Source organism: Accipiter gentilis, chromosome 12, assembly GCF_929443795.1.
Source record: "Accipiter gentilis chromosome 12, bAccGen1.1, whole genome shotgun sequence".
NCBI classification, from domain to species: Eukaryota; Metazoa; Chordata; class Aves; order Accipitriformes; family Accipitridae; genus Astur; species Astur gentilis.
The window spans coordinates 11,591,169-11,608,657 of NC_064891.1; the positions used below are offsets into that span (position 1 = coordinate 11,591,169).

General features: G+C 37.5%; 2 protein-coding genes across 3 annotated transcripts in view; one reads left to right on the plus strand and one right to left on the minus strand.

Moving 5' to 3' along the window:
• PRSS12 (serine protease 12) overlaps positions 1 to 17,489 on the minus strand; it is a 759,839-nt gene that overhangs the window by 659,129 nt on the left and 83,221 nt on the right. The window lies entirely within an intron of this gene.
• LOC126044780 (bifunctional heparan sulfate N-deacetylase/N-sulfotransferase 3) overlaps positions 1 to 17,489 on the plus strand; it is a 72,019-nt gene that overhangs the window by 29,242 nt on the left and 25,288 nt on the right. For both annotated transcript variants that reach the window (XM_049814960.1, XM_049814961.1), the window contains 4 exons: positions 3,036 to 3,123; positions 6,842 to 6,996; positions 10,653 to 10,838; positions 13,515 to 13,643. In XM_049814960.1, the coding sequence (XP_049670917.1) occupies positions 3,036 to 3,123; positions 6,842 to 6,996; positions 10,653 to 10,838; positions 13,515 to 13,643 (558 nt within the window). The remainder of the gene's footprint in view (positions 1 to 3,035; positions 3,124 to 6,841; positions 6,997 to 10,652; positions 10,839 to 13,514; positions 13,644 to 17,489) is intronic.

Below are 17,489 nucleotides of genomic sequence, written 5' to 3' on the forward strand. Positions count from 1 at the left end.
TGTCATAGGCTTTTTGCTACCCTTCTCCCTCCTGCCGTTTGAAAGCCTGCGTTTGCGACTCTTCTGTCAGCCCTGTAGCTGCAGCGTGCCAGGGAGGTGCAGCAAAGGTCTCCTTCCAGGTCGTGTTTCTCTGGCGTTCCCAGCTGCTCTTTGTTTTTCCCATTCTGTTTTTCCATCATGCTGAGACTAGACTGGAGCTGACAAGCTGAGAAGCTGTTAGAAAGATACAGGATAAGAGCTTTAGTTCAAAAAATGCTTGCAGTTCTCAACTTAATTTGGAGGGAAAGAACTGTGCAGCCCATTCATGCCACCTTGCTGTCAGGCTGGACTCAGGAACTCTTTCATTTGACAGTATGTACCGTTAACATAAGAAGTGTATAGCCATATTATTTCCCTCCTACATTTTTAACTGTGCAAAGATAAAATTATTTCATTGAATAGGTTCCCAGCAGCTCAAGGATGGTTTTCATAATAAATCCTCTGCAGATTTGCTATCTTTTGTTAGAATAAGGTCTCCTCAGTGATCTTTGCACTCAGCCTGTGCAAAAGCCCTCGTTACAGTGTTGCAAGTTTTTTCTCTTAATATTCCACTTCAGAAGTCTTGAGCTTGTTTTCAATTATCTCCCTTCTGTGTTTCATTTTACTCATTCCTTTAGAAAGTCCCTTGTTCACAGGACATTTTTTAGGCTTTCCAAGTGAGAGAAGATGATCTTTACCTTACTAGTACTTACTGTTCTTTGAAACTGCCTATGCTGTTGTTGCTGGAGTTACACTGCTGAAGAAGACCGATGTGAGTTACTTCCAGATCTGAGAGGACCTTAAGAAATAGGAGGCAGAAAAGTGATGGTTCTTTCACAGATTTAGTTTTGAGATTAATATATATTTAATGAATATGCTTAGGCATAATGTTCTGGTCCACTGAAGTGGTGAACAAGGCAAGTACTACTGATGACTCAGAATTGAAACCACTCATGTTTTGTCGGCCATGTCAGCAAAACTCAAATTTGCAGCGCCCCAGGATAGGGACAAATGACTGTCTCTCCTGTTGCTGCAGATCAGCTCCCTCAAGTACCAGCTTCCCTGAGCCAGCCAGAGCTACAACCTTGGTGAGGCCTGAGATGCAGCACAGTAGAGGACTGGAGAGCGGCTGTGTTCTCGCTTTGACCAGTGCTGTGATCTCTCAATGGGGCCAGATGAAAATGCTTGGCTCTGGAAAGGGAGTGTCAGGAAAGGTGAGCACAGGGCACAGGCAGATGCGCTAGCTGTGGTGTGTGGTCACCTCTTGCTGGGAACGGGAGCTCCGCTGGGCCTGCTGCCTTGGGCCTCTCATCAGGTTGGTGCACAGGGGAACCCCTGCTATTGTCACCTTTTCACTGGATTTTGTCACTGTAATGTTGTGGGTATGATAGTGTAAGAAAGCAGGCTTGACAGAGTTTGCAGGTGGAGATCATACTTTCATTAGAATGACGTAGATGAGCCCTGGAAAAGACCTGAAGAATAGCCCAAAAGTTTCTCGAATAAGGTGGATGTCACTTCCATTTGTAAAATGGCTCATATTTTAAGGAACTGTAACTTGACTATGCAATGCCTATATCTAAAGCTGGACTTGACTTCCATGTTAACTTTCTGTTGTCATTGGCATTCCGAGTGAAAAAAATAATTGTGGACAAATTATTTGTATAATGTCCAAAGAAACTGTCTCATTTTTCAGGGCACCAAATTGGCATTGAATTTCAAGAGTGGGGAGCCTACTAGACATTTAAACCTTTGAAAATCTCAAGTGATTTTAATCTTTTTGTGCTTTTCAATACATCCCTGTTTCATAACATGGTTAGAGTTACTAATTTCTGACTATAGTAATGCTTTTAATCACTTTATTAAAATCATTGTGTTATAATGTATGTTGACTTTGAAAACTCTTTGATGACCTTAAACATATAAATATTTTCTTTTCTTTCAAAGGTACTGCATGAGTGCCTGTCTCCAAGTGTGTGTGTGTGTGTGTGCACGCGCATGCTGTAGCTGGCCATACACTTCTGATGTGCTGTGTACAGGGTCACAGATCTCCAGAGTCCAATGTGTTCATGAATTATCAACTATAGAGTGCTCAGTTGAAGACAGGCTATTTGGAGGAATGTGCACTCCGAGTCTCATTTTGGAGGAGGCTTTTTGCTCTTCTGTTCTTGTTTTGCAAAGTTTTATTTTGCTTTGGGAAGCTAGGTTTCTTTGTTACACCTGGAAAACTGAAAGAGTGAACAGCAGGGTGTAAGAGTTTGGGAGATAACTCCTGAAAGTAATATGTAAATCTTGGGAGTTACAAGTCAAGAGCAGCATACTGAAATCAACGAGTGAAGCTGTATCTGATGAATAATAGCTTTCCCCTTTCTTCCTGCATGCTGGTTTTTTATTGGTACTAATTTAGTGCAAGTACATGTATGCTGACAGCCAGTGTGCTAACTGTCTGAGAAATGAGTCAGAATTTGGGGGAGTTTAGGATTAAGTTCTTTGATGTGGAATAGGCTTCATCTAGCTTCTTTCTGTCATTCTGGATTTTTTTTTTTTGATTGCCAGTAATTTTGAAACATGACTAAAATGCTGTGTACGTACTTGACCTGATCTAGAGAAACATAATTCTAATAGATGCTGTTCACCCTGGTGAATGGAGCAGTGGTTGGGGGCACAAGAGATCCAAATTTCATTCCTAGCTGTGTCCCAAGTTTCCTGAGTAATCAGTGGAAGATGTTTTCTCTGGTGTGTGCCTTTGTTTTCCTATCTCATGATTCAGGGAGTAAAACAGTATTTGATAGCTGGTCATCTTTATGAGGAAAACAATGGAGTTTGCATGCTGTCTTTAATCTTTAAATGGTGATGAAAATATCTGTTACTTCTTTGTCATATATAAAGAGCTGTTTTTAAATAGCAAAATCAATTGAAAAGACATTTACCCATAAAAAAATTTATATTGTTATATTAAATTTCTGTGCCAGGTGCGTTTTCTACAGATATGTTTTTATGGTGGGTTGTTTTTTTTTCAGGCCCTGCTTGACACTCAGAATCTTTTGAGAGCTCAGATTACAAATTTTACTTTCAACCTGGGATTTTCAGGGAAATTTTATCACACAGGTAAGAATGAAATACTAAAATCACTTTCATTTTGATGGTGTTTTTTGTAGTATGAGGAAAGTAGGAATGATGGAGACTAAGGGTCTGAGTAGAGAGAAGAGTTTCCTTCATAGCAGGATGACTAAAAAAATCAAATTGTTTTTTCTTCCAGGTTGCTTTGGGACATACATTTTGTGTGATTCACCGAATCAAATTTTTCTCTTAAAGTTATTATACTGGATTAACCTTTTGTTAGTGCCGTAGTCTGTCTGGAAATAACCACGTAGGTAGAGTCTGTAAACACCTCTTTGCAGCAACATTTTTATTTAAAAAAAGGAGGGGGGGGGAAGGATGTGCATCATGGTCTCGTAAGTAGAGTAGTGATGTGGAAGTAGGGGAGCCAGGCTGTAGTTTCTAAGAGAAAGACTAAGCCCTTCAGGAAAGTGTACTGTCACACTATTAAGTATCCTGAAAAAGAGGAATGTTCCTCCTCCTCCTGCGAACTGGGACATGCAGAAATGGCAGTCATAGGGCCAGGAGGAGACCTTGCAAGCAGCAGTCCAAGCTTGGGGTTATGGTTATATGTGTTACATATGTGTCATTGGATAACAGTAAAATCAATCCTGAGGGTGGAATAAACACCTTATAAATATATGTTAATAAACTCCTACTGTTGCTTTATAATTTCATTCAATTTGAGCTAGCTCAGATGCTCACTATAGAAACTCTTCCAGGAAATGGGGAGAGGGAGGCACGTAGAATAGGTGAACTGGATTTTTCTCTGCATCCATTTCCTGAGCACACAGAATTTAGGTGGTAATTTTAGGTAGGCTGGAACATCTCGGAATGAGGCACCTGTAATTCTAGTAAGCTGCAGTGCCTGCATTAGGTGCCAATGTAGAACAGATTGAATTCTTCCTCCCCTTTTATTAAAATTCAGTTCCTTTCAACCTGTTGTTGAGTGGTAAATTCCACCGATCAAATGCAATTTTCTATTGCCTTCACTGAGGGATCTGTTGAGCTACCACAGTTTATGCTTTTGGATAGTTTAATCTCTACTGTAGAATATAGCAATGTATATTACCCATTAAAATAATATTATACTTAAACCACCGTAGAGGAGAAATAAAAGAAAAGGTATTAAATAGGATGTGATATAGAAGAAAAGCCGCTCTCTATTGTCAAACAGAAAGAAAAAAACATGCATGCAAAATAGGACAACATTAGGGCCTGGAAGAGAGAGGCAAAAGACAACAAAAGATAATGTCACAGCTGAAGGATATCAATATGAAAAGAGGGAAGTGAAGCGATATGTTAGCTAAGACTAGGAACCAAAACCAGATTTATTGAAAACCACAGAAAGATATACAGAGCTTGAATATGCTCGACTGCTGTGCATGTTACATAGCAGAGGGCTGAGCATAACGCTTCTTGTGCTCAGTTGTACACTTTGTTCAGTATTATTTGTCATACTAAGAAGAGAAGAGGCAGGGAAAGAAGGTTGTTATTTAGAGCTGAATAGCTGGAGAAGAAAGCAGCTGGAGCTGCGCAGTTCCTCCACAGGTCTCTTGGGCTCAGCAGACTTCAGCTAGACTTGGTAAATGTCCAGGTTTCACCCCTGCAACCCAGGTGTCACCTGCACAATTCAGAGAGACTAGAGATGCCTTAACTTTTTCACATTCAGGACATCAGTTGCTCCATCCCTTCCCATCCCTTCCTTCCCTTTCTTTTGCCTAAAATGGCCCTGCAACACAGTCCTGACTGTCAAGTTTGTCACCAGTGTCTCAGAAGGCAGAGGTACTTTCCCAACCACTTCTTTTACCGCAGTTGATAGTTCAGATGCTTTGGAGGGAACACTCACATGGGTTTCCTGGTTTTGGCCAAGTAGGATTTGACAAAGGTATTGCATGTTTGTAGCACAAACTGACCCAGCTACTGGCTGTAAAATGAATGACTTGAGCCTGTCTCTGTTAGAGCCCATCCCTTGCTGTGGCTTTCTTCCTTTCTTGATATGCTTTCTTCTCCCTGATCTGGCTATCTGGCCTTTAGGCACTCCTGTCACTTTCTTTGATAGCGTGTGAACATCACACAGGGCCCCACGGACTCGCATGGAGTCCGGAAATTTAAATGATCCTACAAATATTGACACATCATTACGTATGTCTGCCTGCATTTTTCATTCACTGCCGTAGTTCCCTCAGAGGTAATGAGGAATAAAATCACAACAGCAAAGGTATGTCAGACAAGGTTTACTGAGAGAAAGAGGAAAAAGCAAAAGGCATATAGGGTTAGTGAGAGTATGGCCATACGGATGCAGAAAGCATCAGAGCTGAACATTTGGCTAAAAGACTGAAAAAGAACAGATTTTGCAAAATGCTGAGGGGGAGAAAGGATTTGTCAAGTTGTGTTGATTGTTGGCGGGAGTAGGAACCATCAGTAAAGCAGGAAGCAGGCACACTGCGAAGGTGTGTTAAGCTATAGGTTGTCAAAGTTCAGTTCATGGAGTCCTTATATGGCAGCCCATTAAGGGGTTATTCAAATTTGGCTGCCTTTGACAGGACTTTGTCATTAAAAGTGCACTGGGACTAGGATGAATGTCTGGGCTTGGGGATGGAAGGGGTGTCCTGATCTGCCAGCTGATTAGACCCTGACACTTCCCATCCTTGAGGTGCTGTCAGATACCCAGGCCGAATCTCTGTGAGTAGGTTATACAGAGCCGAGGCACGGGCCCGAGCACTGAGAGCGGGTTGTCATTGCCCTTGGATTACCAAATGGAGTGCTCGGGGTCCCGCCAGCCCCCAACTGCCTGCACCCAGGGGAGCAGAGGCAGGGGCCCGTCCCAGTGGGTAGCTGGGGTGCAGCTGCTTCTCTCGCAGGCTGGGAGGAGTTCTGAGTGTCAAAGCGGCCAGCCGGTCTCAGGGTTGGAGGACAGGCCCCACCACTGGCTTATTTACTGCTGGAACTGCAGCACGAGAAGCGTGAGAGAACAGCAAGGCCGTACGCTGCTGCCTGAGTGATTCCTCTTCATCAGCGCTGCAATTCAAAATGGCTGCAGGGCCTGTTCCACACACCGCAGCCTTAGGAACAGGCAGGAGAGCATCTGAAAAGGCAGGCCTGGGGTCTGAGAAATACCTAGTTGAGCTGCAGCCACTCTTTAAATCTCTTTAAAAAAAAAAAATTTAAAAAAAATAATTTAAAAAAAATATGCAGATTTCTAGGAATTCCTGAATAGGCCATGATCAGAAAGGTAAGAATTAGCGGGGAAGAGAAAATGATTGTATTACGCATAATATTTTGAAAAGGCTGCTGGAAAAAATACTTCCACGTATCATAGGTAACGAAAGGAAAAGAAGTTTGATTGGGGAGTGAATTTAGTTTGAATAAGGAATACTAGAAAAGAGTTCTCAACGTTTTCATTTATACTCTGTATTAAACTATCTTGTGTACAATTTATCTGATTCCGTCCCTTAAGCTACTGATGTTACTGATAGAGCATGTGAGGACAGTGTTGTACCATGCATTCAAGATGCCATGAAAATGGAGCTTTCGGTCTTTTACTTGACTATGACTTCAGGAAAAGTAATGTGTACTTGGAAACATTTAAAGTCCTCAGTACTTTAAATGGTCACATTTTATTATGCTGATTTCTTTCTTATATTTTCAAACATTTGTAAGAATATAATAAAAGTAGAGACTTTACTTCAGAGGTTTTTTGGGGTTTTGGGGGTTTTTTTTGCAGGCACTGAGGAGGAAGATGAAGGTGATGACCTGCTGTTGAGATCTGTGGATGAGTTTTGGTGGTTTCCCCATATGTGGAGTCACATGCAACCTCATCTGTTCCACAATGAGTCATCACTGGTGGAGCAGATGATCCTCAACAAAAAGTTTGCCTTAGTGAGTTATATTTTTGCATTTTATATTGGATTTAGGTATTCAGAAACCATTATTCCTATTTTGTTGGAAAATCAATTGTTGTAGAATTTGTTTTAATCTCAATTAATTGAAAAAAAAAAGAAAGTTTTGATAAAGGGCTTTTTGCAATCAGTCTACTTTGTGCTATGAAAATCCTGTTTCTCTACAGTTTGGATTTCCTTCTCAATTGAAGTTTCATCTTTTTGTATTACTTTATGAAAAAATTTGAATGGAAGAATTCTTTCAGAATGAAGAATTAATTATTTTCCCATCTTGGAAAGTCAATATAGATAAAAATTCTTCTCTTTCAATATTTTCATAAATAAAATTTTGTCCAAATAACCCATTGTATAGATTAGAAAAAATCCAGTTTTCTGAAAGAATAAATACTCCATCAAAACGTGTCAAATGACTTTATGAAAACACTGCATGTTAGGATTAATGAAGTGTGCCACATTTTCAAAGATGCTTTTCTGCAGTGATACCTAATCACATCTTATATATTCCATTTGGATCAATTTTATAAAAAATTGTTTTGAAAAGCATTGCCTTTACTAATTATTTAATCACAGCAAAGCTCTGGAAAACAAATGTTTCACTGAGAATATAAGAAAAAATTAAAACTACATCTTTAGGTTTGACGATACTAGAGAAACAGACTTACCTTTTCTCTACAGTCAATTTCATACAATAAAACCAAAGCAAACTGCCACACATAATACATATTGTTTGTCTGAAGAAATGGTCCAATGTAAAGACATAAAGAAGCGTGATATCAGAATATCTCAGCAAACATAACTTGTTTGCTGAAATACATCTCCTCTTCCCAACAGCCTAATTTTACTTCTCCCTTTTCAAAATACACTGGTTGCTCCTTAGCTGGCAGGTGATGACTTTGTTCCTTGAAAGAGCAGGGGGATTTGAAATACCAGAACAAAAAAGAGTGCACTATGGTCATGTGTCAGTGAATATAGGATGAAGATATAGACCTAGAATATCAAGCAATTAAAATTTGTATTTGAAAACTTTGCTTTTAAGTAAGGTATATGCTTTCTTTCAACCAAAGATTTTACCAACTTTACTGTAAACTGTGGTTGTACTGAGTACAGGCCAGCTCAATTTTACTGTTTACTTTAAAGAAAGCATTTTAGTAGAAGTTAGAACCATGAGAATTTAAAAATCCTGTGTGCAAAATTCCCTTTTTTTCTATGATTCTGTGTACTGTTGCAAGTTCCACTGGAAATTAAGTTAGTTCTTGTAGTTCTGGTGTGACCTAAGACATCCTCTGGGATTAGTCTACAGTATGTAACCATTAAAGTACATTATTAGAAGAATTCATATTCAACCTTGTTTTAGGTAACTTCATCAATTTCTATTTTCTTCACTACTTTCAATGCTTTTAATACTTACAGACACCTTATATTACATGTTTTTCATGTCTGAAGCTATGTCTAGATATATAAACATGGAGCTACTCATTATGTTTCACTTGCGTAAACCATTTAAATTAGTAACAAAGGTAAGTATCCTGCTTTTTTGAAAGAGGCTGAAATTGCTGGTGCCTCATGCATTATCAAACTGAATGTGTATACTGTGTGTTAGATGCTCAACGTGGGAATTACAGTCACTAAGAAACAATGGAGACACTGACACATTGAAGATGATAGGCTCATAATTAGAATGAAAGATTTTAATTACAAATTTATTACTGCATATTGTAAAACTTGAGGGAAAAACCCTTAAAAATCAGACATTAGTTTATAGATGAATGTAGGAGATAAAATGGGACACTAAAGAATGCAATTTCTTAAATGTTCTGTAAAGATTTTTCTTTCCGATGTTTATGCATGCTTAAGGGAAGTAGAAAAGATAAAAGGAAGAGGAATTGAAATATCTGTGAAGTAATTAAATAGTGTAAAGCTGTGTAACTGATGGTGTATCCATTCTTTACCTCCCCATGCAGTAAAACCAATAGGCCAGATCTTACTCATTCCTACTTTGGCAGATTACACATAGTGCGTCCCAGCTGTAAACCAGCAGATGATGCACTCCCTGGGTGCAGCAGGGTTGCTGATGGGGTGTTTGCATCTTACCCAGGAGTGGTACAGCCTTACAAGAATTCCGAAAGCTGCACCAGCCTCAGGATGGTAAAATCTTATGCCCCATTATGTGTGCCACAAGTTGCTAAAGGGAAATATTAATTTCACTAGTTTTTTTTAATGTAGAAAAATTAGGGTTCTCAACTATGGTTAAACCATACCTGTCTGTTACACATGCCATTACACTAGGTTCCAAGTAGTCCTTTAATGAGGAAAAAAATAGCTTTCTTCCCTTACAGGCTTCATATCTTTAAAGTCTTATTTCTCGTGTTCTTCCAGAGCAGAAGCAAATACTGCTTTTTGTGAGTTTGCTTTGTTTTGAGCTGTTAGTAAAGTTAAATTATAACAGATACATCTAATATTGAATCCTGATTATTTAAGCTTTTTAAGTCCAGTGCGTTAGCTTTCCTGCAGTAATCCAGTGCACCTCCAGAAAAGATGGTTTTACTAAGGTCATGCACCCATTTTTCTTTGAGATAAGACTTAGAGAGCTTTTCATGTTCCTTAGTAACTCGTTTATTCAAAGGAAGAGACCGAGACCCAAGTATCAACCAACTCTTGCCTTTGCACACAAGGTATGCTTAGAAAGTATGGTGAAGATGACCATGCAAATACAAACAATATAAAAAAACTCTTAAACAGAATTCAAAGGCTGTGCAAAGGCATTTTTCCTAAGATGACACTAAGTCATTGCAACACAACAACATCTTATAGACAGTGTATTCTGCTAATCAGACTATCAAAGAAATATCTGCTATATACTGTTCCTTTGAAAAGTAACCTGAAAGAAAGCAGAAAATGTGTCAAAATTCATTAGAGTATGTTGGAAACCAGAAACTGGAAAGAAAATATATTGAATGTCAAGAGAAGGTAATACCAGCAAGGTCAGTATGTAAACAAGATAAATGACAGGAGTCTGCAAAAATAGAAGATGTACTACAAAAGGGGTTAGTCTACAACATCTGCCTATTATCCTCAGATTTTTAGTAGTGGTTATCTTTTCTCCATTTTCAAAATGACACTAAAATGGTTAAGCTGGTTTTTGAATATGGTTTTATGTTTCGAGTAGACTAGAGGTGACTCTTGTAAAATTCAGCTAACAATCTAAGTAATTGTGTAGGGACATGTAGTGGAAATCACACTTCAGTTATTGTAACTGCCAAATGCTACCTGTTGTGTTGAATACATGCCAGTAATTTTCTCTGAATTCTTAGTTTGTGAGCAAATTCCTTGCAAGAACTTGAAGAAGTGCAGCTTTCTGTTTAATGTAGATTGAAGAAATCATCGTAAAATACATCTATATCACTCTTCCCTACATACTCATAAAAATATTTATTAAAAAGGCTTTTGTATTAGAATCCTGCATTTCATCTTCACCATGCTGCCTTCTGTCTCCCTTACATATTAGCATATTTTCATATCAGTAGTATTTGCATTTCAGACCTGTTCTTGATCTCTCACAAACAAAGGATTTGAGAAATGCCAAAACATCAAGTTTCTTGAATTTTTGAAAGCAGTCATTGTTCTGTTATGTTTTAGGAACATGGTATTCCAACTGATTTGGGCTATGCAGTGGCTCCACACCATTCTGGAGTCTATCCTGTACATGTTCAACTTTATGATGCCTGGAAAAAGGTCTGGAATATCAGAGTTACCAGCACGGAAGAATACCCACATTTGAAACCTGCAAGGTATAGACGAGGCTTCATCCACAAAAATATCATGGTGAGTTGTATTTATGATGTTCATATTACAACCACACTGCCATTTTATGAACAATTTATATTTAAGTGGAAAAGCATGGTATCCTGAAAGTTCACATTGTGAGAAGCACATATTGCTATGCATAAGTAGCAAGATATATTTGACAGTATCTTGTTAATTAAAATCAGTCTGTTGCTGATGATGCTACTGCTGGTGAAGGTGGCCTCCAGGCACCCTGCTGTTAACAGTTAACAGGCTGTTAACTGTTCTAGCCCTACCGTTAGTATTGGTTCAGAGATCTCAAGGAAAAAGTCAACTTTGCGTCTTTTAACAGAATATTACGGGTTAGATTTCTAGCAGGTTTTAAATTTGCATAGTACCATTAACTGCAAAAGAGTTTTGCTAGTTTATGCCATCTGAGAATCTGGATCTTGGTGCACAAATATTTTTTTCTCCCATTTGAACGGTGCACAGTTGCCCTCATTTTGCTTCTTGCCATACAGAGATGTGAACTGTGCTTTGTGCTGTGGCTTAACCCCACAGCTAGGCTTTGGGCCCAGGCAATCAGTCTGGATACAGGGCAAACACTCAGAAGGCTGGAGGGAAGGAAGACACACACATACCATACCCCCCTCCAGGCTATGAAACTGCTCTGTTGAGGCAGCCACAACTCAAATCACACAATTTTTCTCTATTACATAATTCACAGCATTGTTCACTGGCAGCAGTGTTTGCCAAAAGGGGTTATACAAAACTGACATGGAAGATGTTATGCTAATTCCATCTGGTCACTGGGGTGTGGGCTATTTCTGATTCACATATTGTCATTATTATCTGAGAAGTGTTTCAACACTACTTTTCAAAATACTTGATGGTATATTCTCGAGTAACTTTCTTTTGGAGCATGTGTAGGAGAGTTGTGAATGGGAAAGATCCTAGTGTGTGTACTGGGTTGTACTTCTGGCTGCAACAAGCAGTTTTGGAGGGTCAAGTGCCTTAATGCAAGACTGCCACTTTGTTTATAACAGAATTCTGGTGGTGTCCTAGAGTTACCATGGATACCACTTTTCTAAGCAAAATAATAATATTTAAAAGTTTTGATCTGTTTTTGGATAAAGCAAACTAAAACCATCTCCAGACATCCAGGAAAAAAATTGTCACCATGCAGATTTGAGCTACAGTTTGTTCTTCTCAAAGCAATAGCTGCATGTAAAATAATGGGTTTGTGGATATGCTCAGGGGCCGTGAAGCATTTGAGGAAGATTGATTGACTCTCAGAATCTCCAAAAATCTCTTTCATAAATTTTTGTAAAAACATGTCATTTGAAGAGACATAATGAGATTTAACACAAGGACACTGGGGCCAAGAATGTATTTCCAAGAACAGTCGTATAAAACCACCTGTTTTGGGAGTCTCAAGCTTTCAGTTCTCCAGGGCAGATGCATTAATATTTTACATCTGCAGGCTTATAGTGATGAATACATTCAGTAATAAAATCGTTGTGTAAGATTTGCCAGAGCATTTCGCATCCAGTACAGCTTTATTCCCTGCCTCTGTGAAGAATTGTTCTCATATTTCATCAGTGAAATCCAAAGGTTTTTAAAAAGCATATGCAAGTTTATAGCAAATGTACAAATTCCATACATTTTCTGACAACACAGAATTTATGATCTGTGGTCACAGTATCCTGTACATTACAAAAAAGATGTTGAGAAATGAAACTACAAGAAGTAAAGAGTATCTACTAAACCGCGGTCTATGTCAAGTAAGGGATGTATGCTTTAAAAGTTTAAGCTATCATATAATAAATGTTCTAAGTTGGACTAAAATGTCTGAGAACAATCCCAGTTTAAGAATTATACATGAACATCAATACTTAGCTGTTGATTTTCCATAAAAAATAGACATAATTGAAATACTCTCCAGTGAATTACTTTCTAAAGTTGATAGAAAATATTTTGAAGTTCTGCTGGAAAACTAACTGCATTCATTAGTTCTTCCTGTTCAAAAGACTTGCTCTTTGCATATTTTTAAATACTTTTGTTTATGCTACTCTTTATTGCAACTGGTCTTACAAAACTAGTACAGTTGAATGAGAAGCAGATCTTTCTTATAATGTGAGTATTATCAGCAAAAGTCATCATGTGTCAGTGTAGAATTATTATTGGTGGTGATGCCTAAGCCAAAAAAAAAAAAAAAAAGACTTTCAAATTCAAGTTTAAATTTACAACAAAGTCATTGTTCAAATAAAAAGTGGAACCGATTAATACAATATAAACTGACATTATTTCAGATTATGTTTCAAATTGTTTTAAAATTTTAGAAATCTTTGATGGCCAGGCTTCAAATACTTGGTTTTAGGATCAGGTGTTACGGACAAAATTAGTTTGAGAAGGTTGCTGAATTGTAACTCACTGATTGAGATCAATCTCCAGTTTCATACAAAATGTGATGAATTTTTGGATGTTATGCTTTCACTGATGATAAAAATGTTGTTTCTTTCAGTAAACACTATTTATTGATCTGCCAGTGTATTAATTCAACTAGATCATTATTGACTTCTGGCAAAGTTACCACAAAGGAACATTATCAGTTATGTGTTACTTATCTGGCATTTATTATCTCATTAAAAGTATAAACATCTTTGTTTTGTGAATTTCTCTTGATTTTTTTTTTTTTTTAAATAATAAATTCAGGTGCTTCCTAGGCAAACTTGTGGCTTATTCACCCACACAATTTTCTATAAAGAGTATCCTGGAGGCCCAAAGGAACTAGACAAAAGTATTCAAGGAGGAGAGTTGTTCTTCACAGTGGTTCTCAATCCAGTAAGTACAGTGTAATTTTGAAATGTTTTTTAAAAAATTAGTTAAAGGAGAAGTTACTGAATGCTTCAAGGCTAATCAGCTGGGTCTCCCAAATAGTAATGATTAGTCACAGTGAGCTTTTCTGCTTTTTCAGTTCATTTAAGATCTAATATTATGTATGTTCTGTTAGCTGTGCAAAGATACCTACTCTTTTTGACAACTGTTTTGTTAGGAATGCAGTAGTAGCAACCTTTCTTGTTGTTCTTTACTTTTGCATGAAATAAGAACCCTGAGATTTCATTTTTTTAAAGAATTCCAATGTTAAGAACTGATACTACTATGATACAAGCACCTCAGGTGAAGTCCATTTTCCTGCTCTGCCAAATTCATAATCAGAAATGTTGGGAAAGCTCATTGCTTTGAGCAAGTTGCAAGCAAGGAGTGCTTGCACTTAAATCCGGGTTGAGAATTTTCAGTTGCTGATTCATGATAGGTTCAAAGAAAAGATCCAAGTAAATGAACCACTTAGTTAATACATCTGCTTAACCTTTCGTTTATCTTTAATGGAAGAATGAACAGCAAACGAGCCTATGAAACTATCGAATACTGACAGAAGAGAACAGTATAGTACTTCAAAATGGCATGGGATTAGGTCAGTTGCATCAAAACTGACCTTTTAGACAAGCTTTTAGGTGAGTGTTTCATCTGAAGTCCAAATGAAACTTAGAAATAAAATTTATCTGTTTTATACAAATGGAATCACTAGGACTCATGTTTTCAGAACACCAAAGGGAACAGAACATATTTCCACTCAAATCCTTTGGAATAACAGCCTAAATATATTTGTGCCCTTTTTTAATCTTCCATAGTTTAATGAAAGTCCAAAGGAAAAAAGCTTCTGGCAGCTACTTCAGTGATTTATATGCAGGTCTATTTTTCAAGCCTCAAATTCTTTCAGGCTATAGTTTTGGTTCTTTGAGAGCAGTTACTGTGTTTGTTCTCCTTTTTCATGTTCACATAGCAGAATTAGGAAATAAAAACTTCACTTCCTCAGCACACATGTGGTCTCCCTTCTAGAGGATGGCAGTAGTCTCAGTCCTAACTTTGATGATACATATAATTTCAGGTACAGCATGTTAACAGAGGCGAGACCTGGAAAATTCCTTGGATGGAGGGTATTGATACCATAGCAATGCTTTGGCAATATATGGATTTTAACTTAGAGTTACTAGCTTAACAAATGAGACTTAGAGGAAGACATATAGTAACAACATTTTGAGTCAGGACAAACCGTGTTCCATATTGAAACACAGCCACAACTTAGCCAAAAACTATTTTACTGTCTTACAACAGTAGGGAAACAGCAAAATTTAGAATGGTTGCTCAAGGCATAAGCCTTTCAAATTAAAAGAATGAAGAGAATGGAGGGCAAGACAAGATAAGCAGTGAAACAATCATGATTATTGGTATTAATCCTAGAAGTTTGATCATGCCTGCCTAACATCCTTGAGTGTGAGTACAGTAATGTCTTTTTATATATTACAATTATATTTTCAATTTATGCATTGCAATGTAGACTGTGTGATCACCTAGTTCTGAGAAATATGATATCCCCAATACAGTACAGGCTAAAAGAATAGAAGTTAAATGCACTGTTTTCTAAATACGACTGTAAATTAATATCAGACCAAAATTTGCCCAAGACAAATTGTTGTAATCCTTTTAAAGAGTGCCTTTGAAAAGGTGATGCGTCTAGTTTTAAATATCTGCTTATAAACAGTTTCTAAAGGTCTTAGTGTTTGCCTGGCATGTAATCAATTTAAAGATTAGGGTTTACCTCTTTGTGGTTTTTCAGTATGACATGTATTTATACCATAATTTGCAAGTCAGAGTTGGGCAAAGATTAGGCATTAAAATGAAAACTAAGTAGCTTTAAGAATTTGCCTAATTATGAAGTGGCATTTTGTTAGAAGCGGTATTTTGGATTTCATAAGCTTTCCTGTGTTTTCATTAAAATTGCTGGGATTTCTTAATGTGAAACATCCAGCTTTTTAGAGGATGCAAAAATTCTGTTATGAGACATTTTCTAAATGTTATTTTTCACTGATGTAGAACTATAAAGAAGCAGCATTACCTAGGAATCATTACAGTGTCAGCTAAATAATATTCTCAACAATGAGTACATAAATTTTTAATTTTGAAAAATGGAAAATGTGGGTGTAAATGAAATGTAAATCTTAACAAAGGCCTTCATTACATTTCCTGTTTTTTTGGATAACTGATCTTAAGTGAATATAGTTTCTGAGGTGTAAGTTACTAGGCTGAGGCTTTAGAAACTGAGTAGCCTACGCTGAAATAAATGCCCGAAGAATAAAGCCCAAAATTTCTTTGTGGTTTGGCTGTGTAATCATAGCTATTCACAAGAGAGGCTCTGCTTCCTTATAGTGTGCTAGATCAACCACAATCTGCAGAATAAACCACACAAAACCCACAGGACCATATGTGCATCTGTAAGCTTTTGACATGAGAACCAGCATTATTGCCCTGTTCCCAGGGCATTGTACAGTCAGAAGTCCTGCAGGTAAGAAAAGTATTGGGAAATCCTGCTCTACAAATGATTTCTGCTAGTTATATTTTATATAGGAACTAAGAGTTGGTTTGTTGGAGTCGCTAATCTTGTGGTTGGCAAGCTGTGGTATGCATTTATATCCCCACACTGCTGGTTTGATCACGATAGGATGGTGGCTGTAAAGTGATCTTGACAGCTCTGCCTGTTGTGTTCATAAGGCATCTAGAATGCTGAAGTACCACCGAGCTGAAAAAAAGCCTACGTAGTAATATAACATGCTATCTACTCTTCCAGTAATATTTTGTATGTCTGTCTTCTGTTAAAGATCTTGCTGACTTCAGTGGCCCTTAGGCAAGATTGCGCTATATCAGGATCTTCCACAAAATGTTTTACAGTGGGGAAAAAAAAAAAAAAAAAAAAAAAAAAAGAAAAAGAAAAAGGAGAAAAAAGAAAGAAGGAAAAAAAAAAAAAGAAGCCTTCAGAAACCCTGTATTTTTAGTGTACTGGCATTATTTTCCCCACATTATCAGTTGAGTAATTGACTTAGATGGAGGTTGTGTGACTTGCACTAATTTAGCCAGGGAATTTTGTAGCAAAGCCACAAGGAAAACAGGCGTTGTAGAAGTCTTTAGTGACGAGTATCTTATCTGGTCAGACAGCTCTCTGTCTTTGTTCTATTATTTTGCATTGTTACTATTTTTCCTAGCACTGTACTGACTTGAAAACATTTTAGCAAGTATTTTTCCAGATAAACTTATTAGAATCTTCAGTGACTTCAGATTCATCTACCTCTGTCTGCAATATTCAGTGAAGTTCTTGGATTAATAAAACAAATTTCTGTTAAACATCTCTTGGAATGAAATTTTACCAGTGTCCTAAATATGTCTGGTAAATGATGAAGGAAGTGAGCAACTACATTTCAAGCTATATATAATGATGAGGTAGGTTTAGACACTGCCATCAAGTGTATCATTTCTTCTCAGGTTTGCCAGTAAATCTCTATCAATACTGACAAGACTCTATCAGTGCTTCTGAACTGCTCTGAAAATAGTTAGACCTAAGAACCAAGCCAAACTAAACATAGCTGAACTGAGCACGCCTTTATAAAAACTATTTGATTATTTCTTTCTCTCTGCCCCTGTATATTTTCCTCATCTGCAACTAGGAACATGCATACATATTGCTTCTCTATGAAAATACGTCTGTACTAGTTACTGGTCTGTGCCATAGCCATTGTTTCTGTAAGTAGTTGATGTGGAACATGTACAATAAAATAAGCAAAGTAAGAACTGAGACCA